The sequence below is a fragment of the Rattus rattus genome, chromosome 2 (genome assembly GCF_011064425.1).
Source record: "Rattus rattus isolate New Zealand chromosome 2, Rrattus_CSIRO_v1, whole genome shotgun sequence".
In the NCBI taxonomy this organism is placed as follows: Eukaryota; Metazoa; Chordata; class Mammalia; order Rodentia; family Muridae; genus Rattus; species Rattus rattus.
This window is the reverse complement of record NC_046155.1, coordinates 172689036-172705000: the sequence shown is the minus strand read 5'-3', so window position 1 is coordinate 172705000 and position 15965 is coordinate 172689036. Positions and strand designations below refer to the sequence as shown.

General features: G+C 44.6%; 1 protein-coding gene across 1 annotated transcript in view; it reads right to left on the bottom strand.

Annotated features, from left to right (window-relative positions):
• Sae1 (SUMO1 activating enzyme subunit 1) overlaps nt 1-15965 on the bottom strand; it is a 53380-nt gene that overhangs the window by 29736 nt on the left and 7679 nt on the right. The window contains exons 2-5 of the mRNA XM_032894379.1: nt 14678-14789; nt 7949-8122; nt 6238-6380; nt 4286-4385 (exon numbers count right to left, since the gene is read on the bottom strand). Coding sequence (XP_032750270.1) covers nt 4286-4385; nt 6238-6380; nt 7949-8122; nt 14678-14789 — 529 coding nt within the window. The remainder of the gene's footprint in view (nt 1-4285; nt 4386-6237; nt 6381-7948; nt 8123-14677; nt 14790-15965) is intronic.

Here is a 15965-nt window from a genome sequence, read left to right as displayed (position 1 = left end):
TGCTTCTTTAATTTGGTATTATCTATGGTGCTAGCTAAGAGTCTGAGTTTATGCTTAAACTCTTGTACAGAAAGTTGCTTTCTTTCTTTCTTTCTTTTTTTTTTTGAAAGAGTGTCTAAAAACAAACCATTTACTCATTTTACTTTAGGTAGATGAATATTATGGACTAGTTCTTTAGATCTGGGTCTGCCCTTTTAATCCATCACACAGACCAGCAGCCCCGGAGTCACCTTTCAGGAGAAAACTACAGCAGAGAGTAAAGAAGAGGGCGGCAGAGATTACTATGCCGGCACTGACAACAGGGGTGTCTAATTCTCACAGGGTTTATTTATTATAACTGTTAACCTTCAGGCATGTGGCATATTTCTGCACATGAAATAAATAATTATATACATACTTACACGTGGCAACAGTATGCCTCACACTCGGCATTCTGAAGCAGAAGACTGAAAACACAGGCCTCTTTGGGCTACAGGCTGAGTTTAAACTCAGCTGGGCTACCCGTTTTCAGTCATGAAGAGAGGAAAGAAGAGAAAGTAAGGGAAGGAATGGAGGGCCAGGAACAGATAGACACACATGCTCATCACATCACTCCCCACCTCAGCTAACTACCTTACCTTCCCTGGAAAACCAGACAGCTGTATCCCAAACACTATAGAGACAGTGCACTTCATGTCTCAACCTTTCTAAAGCTAGAACCCTTCTTCAGATTGACGTGACCCCAACCATAATTTTTTTTCCTTTTCTTTTTTTTCTTTTCAAGACAGGGTTTCTCTGTGAGGCCTGGCTGTCCTGGAAGTCAGCTCTGTAGGCCAGGCTGTCATTGAACTCAAGAGATCTGCCTGCCTCTGCTTCTCCAGTGCTGAGATTAAAGGTGTGCACATGACCGTCTGGCTATATAACTATTTCTTGCCACTTCTGAACGATAACTTGGCTACTACTATGAATCACAGTGTAATTTGTGTTTTCCAATAGTGACCCCGTGAAAAGTCATTCGACACCCAAAAAAGTTGGTGACAGCAGCTCTAAACCAAGCAATCTTGACACCGGGGAGGGCCATAACCCTCACCGGTCTGTGAGGCCCTGTCTTGACTATTCAGTAACTCACTTCTGTTTCTGAGCAAGTTTCTTATCTTTGGAATTTTGTTCTCTCAGATCAAGTAACTGATCTATGAAAACTAACGTACTATATAGCTAAGCCATTTAGTTCACCTCATAGTTAATTCCACGATCTAGGTTTAAAAGGACAAAGATCTCCTTCAGGGTTGTCTTTTTTGGCTGCAGGAAATGCATTACGCTGAAATGTTATTTCCTGACCATGATTGTACTCAGCACTGGCCTAGGAATATGGCAATAAACAAAACTTTCCTTCCCTTAAGGACTAAAATCTTAATATTTTAAAAGCACATTTATGTATTCATTTACTGTGTGCACACATACCTACACAGAAGCCAGAGGCCAACCTGCAGGAGCTCCTCCCATCAGGTGTGTCCTGAAGCACACTCACCTGGATGACGTGGCTGGGTCCCTTTACTAACGTCTAAAGGGAAGGGAGGCCTTGTGGCTCAGTATAAAAAGAATTGCCCACAACACTTAACAGGGGAGACACACACACACACACACGCACACACACACACACACACACACGCACACACACGCACACGCACACGCACACGCACACGCACACAGAGTACACATGTAGCTTAAAAACCAAAGTACCAAAAAAATGCTAACAAACTCAAGTACCAGCTGCCTCCAGTTGGGCCTTCCCTACTGCCCTATTTATCACAAGCACATGGGTGTTAAAAAGGCCCAACTTCCTAGATGTGTGAAAACCACAAGCTCTGTTTTTCCTCTTTGTTTTCTGAAGTTTCTAATTTAGGAGCACACCATGTACCTTGAACCCAAAGTGGTTTTACAACATCTGATTGAACCTAGGACAGTGGGAGGAGAGGGGGACTCTGACAGACACCTTTCACAGGAAACAGGAAGTAGCTGCTTCCCTCACCCCATCCTGCAGTCTGAGTAGAACCCAACTACTTATTCTGTACAATTTAGGAAACCTTAAAGTCTGGATGAAGGACCTTAAGTAGACAAAACTTCAAAATCCCAGGGCCACTTGGCCTGGTGGCAGGAAGATCTGGGTGAACCTGGTCTACATTCTGGGTTCCAGGTCAGCCAGGACTGGCACACTCAAAAAATTATAAAAATAAAAAGTAAAATAAAATAAAAAGTAAAATAAAAGTAAAATAAAATCCCAAGGCCCTTTCTGCCTGAATAGAGAAGTTGTTACTACCAGGTGGCAAAGCCACAGGCCAAACACTGCCACACCCTGTCCTTGCCCTGGGCTCCGGGTAGGACACAAAGCCAAGGTCTGGAATCCAGGGGATTGTCAGAAGGAATGCACTGCATGCTGTGCACCCTCAAGAGCTCAGAGCAGGAATCCCGGCTGAACAGTCCATTGTAACAGCTGACTAACAATGTCAGCTGGGGAATATTTTCATATCTTTAATTTCTGCCCTCTGAAGGAAGACATTGCACAAAGGGCAAAGTGCCGGCAGAGCGCTCCGGAATGGCACACCAAGGCTGCCAAGTACTGGCCTGGGTACCCCACATTCTCCTCATAGTGACAGAAAAGTGGCTCCCAAATGAAGCTTCCACATCCATCCTAGAGGGCACCATCAGAAGTGACTCCAGAGAAACTTCCAGCTGTGAATGGCTAACAAAGCAAGGGCTTTTTCCATTTGAATGCGAAATGTGGGCCTCAATCAGAGAAGGCACTTAAGCCATAAAACCCTTCACACCAGGGCCAAGTGTCACACTCGTAAGAGGGTGTGATTTATAACCGACAGAGCCCCTTTTGTGCTCCTCCATTTGTTAACAATTTCTCTCCCCACCAAACTCAGGCAACCATGCAGAGAAAGCATGACTGGGCCTCAAAAAGAAAGGACTCCAGGTTTGGCCCAAGCTCTAATGTTCACTCTGGGTAATTACAGTCCTGTGAATAGACACTAAAATTAGAGCCTAATAATTTCTCTGCATCAGGCTCACAGATAAAGCTATCCCAATACAAACACAAAAGTAAGGGAAAGAAAATGCACAGTTCTGCCGGGCTGTCCCAGTTCTGTGGATCCTGCACAGAACCCCTTACCCCCAAAACAACTTTAAACGGATATTCCAACCAGCTGCTTTCTCTTCTCAACATTTAAATCTACAAGATGAAGGGTAAATATGGGCTTGGTCCCATCATTTCTCAGTTTAACAAAACCAATACCAGCCACTTCAAATTGTTTTCCCTGGTAACACCAGCTAAAGAAACCATTGCCTTCTGATCCCTTTCATAATTTTTGCTTTCTCTAATGAGATTAAACACTGCACTAGACCCAAACACATGTCTTCGTCCCCAGGTTCTACCCAATACTGAAGGGGGAAAAAAACACAACACCAGCAATTACTATACTTACATTAAAGACCTTTCTGTTTGCCTTGAGACAAAGTCCCATATAGCCCAGGCTAACCCAGAGCTGGAGCAAATAGCTTTGAATTTCTGATCCTCAGTCTCTAGCTCCTAAATGCTGGAATTATAAGGCATGAGTCACCATGATGTGCCTCAGGGAATCAATTGTACCCAGATCCTCCTCTACAGTGTCAAGCTCCAGCCGAATACTTCACCTTTTGGAGACAGGATCTATTCCTGAACCTGGCACTCACTGACCAACCAGCAAGGCCCAGGAATCCGTTTGTCCCACCTACCTGGTCTGGTTTACAGACAGGCATGAGCTGCCATGAACTTGCTCATCATGCTCACACAGTAAAAACTTTATCAACTGAGCATCTCAAGTCACACTGTGGCTCCCAAATGTCTGTAACTCCAGTCTCATAGGTCACTGTCACACACATACAATACATAAAGGTAAATCACCCATATACATAAAGGGTAAAAAGGAAAAGTGAAGAGCTTCACAGAGAAACCCAGTCTAGGGATGGGGTAAGTTTAAACTGGCTCCTGCAGAGTTAGGACCTTACTGAACTGCATACCAATGTAGAAAAAGAAAATGATTGGGAGGGGAGTGGGTGAAAAGAGAGGGAAAAGTAACTACTTCTGCTTCAGTCTGACATACTACTTCAGACACTACAGTTCAAAACTGATGCCTTTTACTGGTTAAACAAGGTTTCATCTGGTCACCACAGCATTGCACCAGAACAGAACTTGAATCGTTTGAAAAGGCTGCTAGAACTGTAAAGGATTTCTGATTTTCTGACCTCAGCTTTCTCTCTCTCTCACCTTTTTGACCATGGTGGTCTCCGATGAGTCAAGCTTTGCTCTCTTGGCATCAGGTCCATCTTCCACTCCTTGGCTGACTTTGGTAACTTTGGTTTTCTCTCTAGAGAGACAAGTTTGAAAGTTATATCACTGGAATATAAATTTTAGAAAATGTTATCAACTCCCAGGATACCTATGTCTAAAGAGCGAAAAGCTGAGTTCGAGCCCAGCCTGGTCTACAGAGTGAGTTCCTAGACAGTCAAGGCTACCCTGCCTCGAGAAACAACAAATACACCAACAAAAAAAGAGCAAAAGGCTTTGGAATCAATGAGGCCCGAGTTCAAATCTCATGGCGGCCACTAGAGAGATCTGATAAATCAGTTAACATTCTCAGAATAGCTGTCCCTGATGTGATCATGGGAGGAAGAGAGCACAAGCAAACTGCCTAGCAGCAGAAGCCATCCAAAGCCAAGTGCTTTGCAAACATTCTCGAGGAATCAAGAACGAAAGAGCCACACTTAATCCCCCTTCTGCTGGGGGAACCTAATGTTAGAGTAGTTCAGCCTGCTTCTGTTATAACTGCTCAAGTCACTACACTCCGAGAACCAGACCTTTCTAAAGCTTCTGTGTGGCTAGAGTAGATGGTGAGAACACGTTTGCCCCTCTGAAAGGTTGCTCCCCAACCTCCAGCACCACCTGGTTTTCAAGAGAGGGTTTCTCTGTGTAGCCCTGGCTGTTCTGGAACTAATTCTGTAGACCAGGCTGGCCTAGAACTCAGAGATCCACCCACCTCTGCTCCCCAGGTGCTGGGAATTAAGGTGTGCTCAAAGTTTAAGTTTATAGCCAAGAAACGTGTGGGCCAGAGAAATACCAATGACTCTCTGAAGAGGCTGAACAATGAGAGCACTGCTTAGCAGGAAGTTGTGCCCAGCTGTATTAGCAAGGTAGGCTTCAGATGCTGTTTGAGAGACTGAGATGAGAGCAAGCAAGAGAATAAAAATATAATGAATGGTGGACAAATACCCAATTCATATAGTTTTATAAATACTCTACCGTCAGCCATCTTTCTCTTGAAAGCTGTAACTAAAAACACTGCAGGTCTTGTCATGTGAGAATTATTAAGCTCTGCAGCTTCCTGTTCAAAATGAGGATAAGGTCTGTCTGCTCCACAGTAGGCTCTGAACCTTGGAGCTTTTCCAAGGCAGATTAAGTGTGGCCAAAGGACCACCCATTTAACTAGCAGGTACTCTCTCTCCACCACCTCTCAACACACAAGCACAAGCTAAGGAACAAGTGTTTAAAACCCAAGCACACGGGGCTGGAGAGATGGCTCAGCGGTTAAGAGCACTCGACTGCTCTTCCAGAGGTCCTGAGTTCAATACCCAGCAACCACATGGTGGCTCACAACCATCTATAAAGAGATCCAATGCCCTTTTCTGGTGTATCTGAAGACAGCTACAGTGTACATATATATAATAAATGAATAAATCTTTAAAAAAAACCCAAGCACACCTTCCCTGGACAGCATGTGAGTTCTCAAGTTTAGGAAGTTGGGATGCCCATATAATGTACTTTGTCCACACATTGCATGCTTTGGGCTTCAGATGACATCACTGCTTTCAAAGGTGCGGTCTACATGTCTCCGAAAATTCTGAACCCACAAGCTGGGCAGACATGACAGCACATGCCTTTGATCATAGCACTCAGGAGGCAGAGGTAGGAGGATCTCTGAGTTGGAAGCTAGCTTGGTCTACAGAGCGAGTTCTAGGACAACCAAAAAAAGAGAAACCTTGCCTTGATAAAACAACAAAAATGTGAATCCACAAAACAACTCTCTTCATAATTTGTTAATGCCTTGTTTCAGAATGTTGAGATATTATAGTAAAGCTACTTCATTGAGGCAGTTCACGTCCTACCATAAGTATTACTCAACTGTGGAAAGCTCTCTTCGGTCCTTTCCTCCCAGCACTTACTCTACAAATTCATGCTCTCCAAGATTTGCAAAGGTGTACCCATGGTACCCAAAGACATCTCCTGTGAAGAACTTGATGCTATTTCTGTGACAGATCTGGTCGACTTTAATGATGACATCTTTGGAGCAGCAAGTCAGGCACACCTGAGGGGAGACAGGAACTGACTGGTAAGAGCTGTAAACTGTGAATCACTACCCTGCTGTCTAAATAAATCTTAAATTAACCATCTCTCTGGTAGGCTTAAGACCAGTTTCAACAGGAACAACAGGTTCTTTGGGTGCTATGAATAGAAGACAAAAGAGAAGTTCAGGTTTCGGGATGTAGAAAATATAAACGATATGCCCACCTCTGACACCTAAGAGAACAATTTAGATGGGCAGTAAACCACTCCAGAGAATCTGTCCCCTTAATCCATGAGCATAGACACCATACTTCACAGCTCTCATGGAGACAGAGCCATCAAGGTAATCTAAACTATCTAATCTGTTAGAATCAAGCAAGTTCTGGTGACAAGTAAAACCAGTTTTTTAACTGACCAAAGGTTATGTTTAAGTATCTGCTCCCCCTCCCCCACACTTTAAAAAACGTTTTACTATTTGTCCAAGATCTTTTAAGTTTTCCCAGGGTACAGGGAATCCTGTCTTAAGAGGCTGAAATCAGCCAGATGTGGCAACACAAGCCTTTAATTCCTGCACTAGAGAGGCAAGGAAAGGGACAATCTCTGCCTGTCACCCCAAGAGTTCTAAACCAGCTGGTCTGCATAGTGAATGCCAGGACTAGTAGGGATTTGTAGAGCGATCCTGCCTGAAAACCAAACAAGAAACCATAATGGACACTGACACAGAGTTGAGAACATTATGGGGGTGGACATGCCTCATCTGGAGTGTCACTGTTAATTCCATGGCCAGAGTGACTGGCGCAGACACACTGAGAGCAGGTGTTGTTGTTCTCTGTGCTTTTTCAAGACAAAGCTACGGAGGTAGGTGGTGCACACCTTCAACCGAAGCACTGGGGAGGCAAAGCCATTCAAATCTCCACGTTCCAGGATGGCCAGGGCTACAGAGGGCCTGTCTTCAGAACAAAACAGAACAAGACAGACAGACAGCCTCATGTAGCCCAGACTGCTCTCAAACTCAGTCTTGATCTCTCATTCCTTCCTAACTCCATTTGCCCAACAAATGCTGGGATTAGAGGCAAGTGCTTCCGAGCTTGGCTAGGTATGCATGTGGCTGACTTGCTTGCTTGTTTCCTTCCTTAACACAAAACATAGGCTGTAGCTTGATATTTCTATCAAATAAGTACAACTGGCAACAAAATCAGAAATTTACATTTTCAGAACACACGTACAAAGATTCTGAAGGAAGATAAACGCTAATGCTGAAACCCAGTCTCAGATAACATAAGTCAAGACACAGGACGGCAGACAGAAGGCACCTCACAAACAACCACAGGAGGTCTAACAGGACCGACTTATAAACATTTACACAACGTGTCAAGCCTAAAGAAGAAAAGAGTTTATAAATGCACATGGGAAAACAGTTCGGCCTGTGTGATTTGAAAGCTCCTGCACACCTACAGTTAATCTTGTCATGAAGTCCCCGCTGGCCTCAGCCTGGAACAGTCCTCCCTCGACTCCCAAGCGCTAGGGCTGGAAGCACGGATCCACACGGAGCGTTCTCCTACCAACCACTTCAAGCTGTAAGGAACTCACCGCATCAAACTCTGTGAAGAAGGACTCTGGCTTCTTCTCTATATCCTCAGTGTCCACCTTTACATCCACCATGGGATTGAGATTCTGGGCTCGTTCCAAAGAGGCCTCGGCCCTGTTTTGGCCCACAGACCCAGTTCGAATCAAGAACTGAGCTCCAAGGTCTTCTGGAGATACCTAGAAAAAAAATTCTCCTTAATTCTTGAGTCTTTCTGAAATGTAAATACATCAGTGTAAATACATCTAGGCTATATAGGGACTTTAAAATGCCCACAACATAATTGTTGTTATTATCCCTAGGGAAGACAGTCGTGGCTAATTTTTGTTAACTTTACACAATCTAGAATAATCTAGAAAAGGGAAACCTCAGCTGAGAAACTGCCTCCATTGGATTGGCCAGTGGGCCAGTCTGTAGTGCATTTTCTTGATTAATGGTTGATGTGAAGGGACCAGCACGTCCGTGGTGCTATCTATCCCAGGGCAGGTGGTCCTGGGTATGAAACTGAGCAAGCCATGAGGAGCCACCAGTAAGCAGCACGTTTCCATGGCTTCTGCTTCAGTTCCTGCCTTTGTTACCTCCATGGACTAGGGACATGTAAGCCAAACAAACCAACCCTTTCCTCACCAAATTGCTTTTTGTCAAGTGTTTTATCAAGGCAACAGAAACTCTCAGGGCTGGAGAGATGGCTCAGCGGTTAAGAGCACTGACTCCTCTTCCAGAGGTTCTGAGTTCAATTTCCAGCAACCACATGGTGGCTCACAACCATCTGTAATGGGATCTGATGCCCTCTTCCTAGAGTCTGAAGATAATGACAGTGTATTCATACACATACAATAAATAATTTAAAAAAGAAAGAAAACCCTCAGACAAAAACTGGTACAAACCCAATCACATTGTTCATGTTGTTTTGGGGGAGTTTTGTACAAGTATTTGGGACTGATGGCAGAAAAGCCAGAGGGCTGAGAACTTAATGGGCTGTTCTATAGGAGCTTCACAGGCCAGACTGCTGAAAGCTGCGTAGACCAGAGGGGCCTGGCCTGCAAAGCTGTGAATGGAAGCAGAGGCACCACCAGGGCCACGTGAGTGATATTCTGAATTTGGAGTTTGAAGTTCTGTTAAGCTGGAGCTGAAGAATTGGTTGTGATTACTAGGAGACTGGAATTACTAAAATGAAACCTTTGCTTTGTTCTGACAATACCCTTGGTGACAGTGGGGCTGAAGAATCAGCTGTGATTAAGGAGGAAACAGGCAGGGCTGGAGAGATGGCTCAGCGGTTAAGACCACTGTCCTGAGTTCAATCCCCAGCAACCACATGGTGGCTCACAACCATCTGTAATGAGATCTGATGCCTTCTTCCAGTGTGTTTGAGGACAGCTGCAGTGTACTCATGTAAATAATTAATTTAAAAAGAAAAAACGTTGACAATATTATTTTTTTAAAAAAGAAGGAAACAGGTAGCTGGGCGTAGCAATCCAGGTCTTTAATCCTGGAGTTTGAGAGACAGAAATGGATCTGAGTTAGAGGCTAGCCTTGTCTGCTTAGTTTTAGGACAGCCAACGATATAGACAAGCCTCTCTCAAAGAAAACGAGAGATCAGCCAGCATCACTGAGGCGCAATCTAGTAGGGAAATGTTTGCTCAGGGTCAGCACACAGAAGCTGTGGTCCAGAGGGCCAAGACCGTACCTTATGATAGCAGCCAAAGGAGTCATGGAGAGCAGCTGAGGTATTGCAGGGTCAGACTGCCTGAAGAGAGCCCAAAAGAGGCCTGTGGTGAAGATGCAGCCCAGTTGCCACAGAGATGCCGGCACTTGGAGATGCTAGTACCAAAGACAGAAGTAGCTGTGGAATGGAGCTCCTCAAGATCTTTGGAGTTCAGGAAATCCTGAGTCAGAGGCGCCTGACACCAAGGTTTATACTGTCGGACTTTGTGTTCAGGTTTTTCCCTCTTAAGAATAAGAAAGCACTTAACTTTCTTTTTTTCTTTTTTAATTCTGCAGGAGCCTACAGTTAGTTGAGAGACTTGGGTATTTTAGAGAAACATTGAAAGGTATGCTGGATGTTTAAAGAGACTGAACTTTTAAAGTGCTTGAACTTTTTAAAAGACTGTTTAATATCTTATTGGGGACAAATCAGAAAGGAAAAGTTATAGTTAGTGATATGTTAGAATCATTTGGGAAGAGGAAACTCAAAATAAGAAAATGCCTTCATTAGATTGCTTGCAGGCAAGTCCGTGGGGCATTTTCTTGATGAATAATTGGTGTACGTGGGCCCAGTCCACTGTAGGTAGTGGCACCCTGGGCAGGTGTCCTGCATTATCTAAGTAAGAAAGTAAGCCAAGAAAACCAATGAGCAGTGTTCCCCATGACTCGTTCAGTCCTTGTCTCCACATTTCTGCCTTAACTTCCCTCAGTCATAGGGTAACCTGAAAGCTGCAAGCTGAAATAAAAAAAAAATTTTTTTATCCTGAACTGCTTTTGGTCATTGTATTTATCACAGCCATAGAAACCCTAGGATAGCCGACTGTCCTTCCTTCTGAGGCTGTAACAGTTAGCTTTATAAACTTGACCATCGATGGTGAAAGAGCACCCCCTTGTGTTTACAAGGGAAATTCTCTCCAAGTGAAGTTTTAAGATTTTCTCTACTTACATTTGTGTAGATTTTTAACTGCTAGCAAAACAAGTGATTACTAGTGCTCAGTAAAGTGCCTCCCTAGTACATACAGGATCAAGTCTGACCTTTCCTGTACTGGAAGAACCCCCTCCCCACCCCGTGGGGGCATGGAAGCAAGCAGAGTAATTGACCTCTTCATTGGGCTGGAGAGATGGCTCAGTAGTTAAGGGCACTGACTGCTCTTCCAGAGGTCCTGAGTTCAATTCCCAGCAACCACATAGAGGCTCACAACCATCTGAAATGAGATCTGATGCCCTCTTCTGGTGTGTCTGAAGACAGCTACAATGTACTTATATATAATAAATCTTTAAAAAAAGGGGTGTGGGGGAGAAGTTAGTGGAGCCTCAGAGACCAGGACTACTGAGTAGAGTCCATCCATATCACTCAAAAGTGTTTCATACACACAACATCTAACTTATTAGCAAATGAATTCACCAGAACTAGGTTCAGGGGAAGTTAAGTCATCTCCCTGCATTGCCCCTCCCCAGGTACCTACCAACTATCCAAAGACAAACTCTTTCTCAGTATCAAGAAAATGGGGTAAGTTGGGAGTTGGAGGCACACGCCTTAAATCCCAGCACCCAGGAAGCAGAGGCAGGTGGATCTCTGAGTTCGAGGCCAGCCTGGTCTACAGAGAACTAGTTCCAGGACAGCCAGAGCTGTCCTGTAAAAAGGACATTTTTTCCAACACCTTCTACCAGGGTCACGTTTTTAAGTCACCATATCCTGTTAGGATTAAGGGCAATGGCTCTGGACCAGTCTGGTTAGATTCAACTCCTGATTCAATCACTAAGTATACATAGAAACCCAGTACAGACACTCATCATTCCACGGAGATCACCTATCACATCATATGCTACGACCCTGAGCACAGACCCTGGCTCTTCTCTTCCATGGATAAAGACGAGATTCTAGTTTCCAGAAGGCTCTGTCAGGTAAAGCTGTGAGGATTCCATCTCAGGGTCCATGCACTTCACTCTGCATAGTTCCAAAACCAACTCAACGATGCAAGCTGGTGCCATTTCTCAAGTCACTCTTGGTGCACACTGCCCCCGCCACCCACCCAAGTCACATCTTCTTGGACACCCCACCAGACTTCATTACTGAGTGCTCTTATCTACCACCTTTTGGAGATAAGCCATCAACAACAATTAACTGCCCCAAACCCTGTGTTCCCATTCCTGGCCTACATGTAGCCCAGGTGTAGCCCAGCAGTAAGCTGGCTAAGGGCATGGGCCCTGGACTCCTTACCAAGATTGAGGTCTGCGGAAACCAGGACCTAATTTCTTTTCCCTCAATTTACTTATCTAGCAGATGGTGGCAGGTTCCAAAACTAAAGTAATCCTGAGAACAAAAAGACAGTTAAGTCATCCTCTATACCTCTTCTTGGCTTTGAGCTCTTGCATATAGGCCAGCAGATTCTAACCTGCTCCTCGTAACAGTGCACTTCCTGACACCTCATCACTACTGCTCAGACCCTTTCTCCTCTCTCTACAGCATGTAGCACACTTGTAAAGAGGTCTGTAGACTGCACATCTTGAGTCAACAATTACTCTCAGACACACCTAGACGACCTAGGTTAGTGATGGACTTCAATAATAGAGGTCATCTTGACTGGTGACAGAGGCCAAGGCTGGTCAGGTGGCTGTCACCTTTTCTTTAAACTGTTTAATGAATATTCACTAGAGGGTTCTAGCAGATTCTCTTAAAAGACCCCTTGCCTAAAGCAGTCTTACAACTTGATAAATACCTCCTTAATCGCTATGATTTAATTCAGATCAGAACCCTGGAAAAACCTCTCAAGTCTCTGTATCACTATCTGAGTTAAGGAGGCCAGATTGGCTTCTGGATAGTGCTTTGAGAATGAGAACCAGGCTGTAAGCACCCTGTTCCTAAGTGCTCCAGGATTCCCAGGAAGTGCTCTAAGATGTATGAATATAAACTAAATAATATGGTAAGGGGCAGGCATTCAAACCCTCATCTAAATGAAAACAAAGTCTGAGAAGTCCATTGTGAGAAACTGCAGAAGGCGAAGCAGAGTGTATTTACAGACTGTTAAATTTATCTGATGGAGTTGGGCTAGTCAGGCTGAGCAGCACAGGCTACAGGAAGTCCATTAGAAACCACACCTAACTCCAACCCTGGAGTGCCTTTATATTTGGATCACTGCCCAGGTTCTCTACCGTGTAGCTGGAGGGGAGAACACTCAGGGAAAAGGCACTGTGGCCCTCCAAGTGAGTAGGAGAAGAAAATCAGCCCATGCCTCCCAACAGTTGGCGTCCTTAGCGCACTCCTGACACCGTATCAGAGCCACCTCACACAGCGGGTATGCATTAGAACCCCACAGCCAGATCACTGCTTGGTGGCGTATGTACTAATCCTCTTCAGATTTGCTCCTACCTCTAGAGGGCACTGTAGTCTTCAGAAATATTGTCCTGGGGTTGGGGATTTAGCTCAGTGGTAGAGCGCTTGCCTAGCAAGCCCAAGGCCCTGGGTTCGGTCCCCAGCTCCAAAAAAAAAAAAAAAGAAATATTGTCCTGTTTGCTCACAGATATGTATTTCCTTCGATTCTCTTTCTTTTTTAAATGTTTGCTGTATGAGAGCTTTGATATGTAGCCCAGGATGAATTCAGACTTGCAGCAATCCTACCTCTGATTTGTGAGTGCTGGGGTTACAGGTATGTATAACCATACCACTTTCCTCTTAGGTTTAACTTAATCAACTTTTAATGGGAATATAGCGTAGTTGGCAATAATATCTAAGAAGCAATGAAGCCCCAGGTCTGACCACCCACACTTCATAAATAAGTGTGGTGACTCATGCCTGTAAGAACACTGGGGAGACAGAGGCAAGATCAGAGTTGAAAGTCACATAGTCAGCTAGAGCTAACCAAAATCCTACCTCAATGGCAATAAAAACGCCAGAACCTATGGCACGTCCCTTAATCTCAGCACTATGGAGGCAGAGGACAGGCTGATCTCCATGAGTTTGAGGTCAGCTTGGTCTACATAGGCTCCCAGCCAATCCCTACATAGTGGAGCCTGCCCGGCATGGAGGTGCATATGCTTGCCTTCGATCACAGCACTCGGGAGGTGGAGGCAGGTACATCTCAGTGACCAGACTGGGCTACGCAGCAAGTGCCAGGGCAGTCAAGAACTGCAGAGAAACTCTGTCACAAAACAAACTAACCAACAAACAAAAGTCGGCATGGCTTTCTTCATATCACAGTAGAAAGTTCTAGTTTTTTGAGGCAAGGTCTCATAGGCTTGAGGCTACACTCCAAGTCCCACGGCAGCCTGAACTACAGTGAGACCCTGCCTCAAAAGACCAAGACGCAAGCAAATCAGCAAAAAATTGTTAGAAAACTTACATGTCAGTGAGGCTTGGAAATGTATAAACACACACTTCCAACCCCGAAGGAGAGACAGGCCAGAGAAAGCTGCATGTGAACCGGGCACTGCTGTGCTATCTCCATATGATGTACAGTTTAATACTGGACGCTCACCATCCTCTGTATATGCATTCTATATACCTTCTCTCTGATTCAACATTTTTCAAAGTAACATTGGTGAGTTTCACGTACAAGAATATTTTGACTATTTTTGTTTGTTTATATACCTTTATTTTGTGTGCATTGGTGTTTTGCCGGCATGTATGAATGTGAGAATGTCAGATCCTGCAGTTACGGACAGTTTTGAGCTGCAATGTGAACGTTGGGATTTGTACTCTGGAAGAACTCTCCAGCCCCATTATGACTTTTTTAGGAGCCTCATTATGTAACAAAAGCTAGGCTTGAATTTATAATCCTGCCTCAATCTCCTGAGTGTTGGGATTATAGGCAAGTGCCATCACACTGACCTGAGATGTCTGTTATATGTTCTCATTCCTGAACCTCTCCAGACCTTCTGAATCAGCAGCTCAGGTGCTGAAGGCTACATACGTGCATAAGCCTGCATCCAGGCCTCAGTCTCCCACCTACAGTGTCACTGAACCGGATTTGCCCAGCAGCACTCACACACAGCACTGCCTCTTGGAGACCGGGCAACCAGATGGTACCTACCTGTTCGTGGTCCAGCATGGTGAGCCCTTTCACTCCTGCCAGGATAAGGTTCTTGGCGATTTCAGCCCCAAGTCCTTTCATGCCGACAATCAGCACCCGAGAAGCTCGAAGCCTGTGAAACACATGCTATGTTATTAATCCGATGACCCCAAATAGTGGGACTTGTTCAATCACAGAACAATAGAAAAAGAAAACTTAATTTTCACTATATGTACCACAAAACCACCACTGAACCTTCAGATCTAGAAAACTGGTCCCAAACAATTCTGCACAGAAAATTACTTCTTTATTGAGCAGGTACCATGCATCTTCTCCACAATGTACAGAGCAGTAAAGAAAGCAGCTCTTTAAACGTAAGACTAGATGATGGTGCTGGGGTTACAGCTCAGCCTTGCATGTATGAGGTACTGCATGGATCCCCAGAAATACAAAATAAACGTCTAAAAAGAGGACAAAGGAAGACGCAATTTTAAACAGACCAGTGGTAATGATGAAACCTTTCTGAAGGAGTGTATCTGTAATCTGGGCGGCTGGAAGCTGAGACAAGAGGGATCTCAGAAGTTCACATCCAGACTAGATCACAAAGATCTTATCTCAACAACAAAAAGAAACCCAGAGAAGGTGCTCTTCAATCAAAACGAAATAAACAACCAGCCAACATACAGATAATTGGAAAGAAAGCATTCCACTATAGAAACCTAAACCTGTAAGCACATGAGCTCAGGAAGGGACACCTGAAGCTGGGTGGGGTGGGCACCTTTAGTCCCAGCACTCAGGAGGCAGAGGCAGGCAGACCTCTGTGAGTTCTAGGCCAGCCTGGTCTACAAAGCGAGTTCCAGGACAGCCTGGGCTGTTATACACACAAAAACATGTTTCAGAAAAAAAGGAAAAAAAGCAAAAGAAGGGGTTGCCTGGCTTGACCACTTTCAGAGACAGCAAAAACAAAGAGGTGCAAAGTGGTGCAGAAAGGACCAATGTGAAGTGTGAAATGAGGGGCACAGCACGAGATAGGCACTAGAAGCCATGGGGTGAGAAGATGATGTCACAGTTAATAGAAGACTGGAGTGATTGTGTGCACACGCACTCAGACTAGTATAGTAACCAAAGAGGTGCTGAAAAGGCAGTATAATTATTATGGTTTGGGGACTGAACTCAGGGGCTCCTGCCAGAGCAGGCAAGTGCTTTACTAATGAAGTATAACCCCAGCTCAGTAAGAGGAGCATTATTTAATCTGGAGCACACAAGCAAAACACATGGAGGCATAAGAAGGTGTGGGTGCACACCTGTA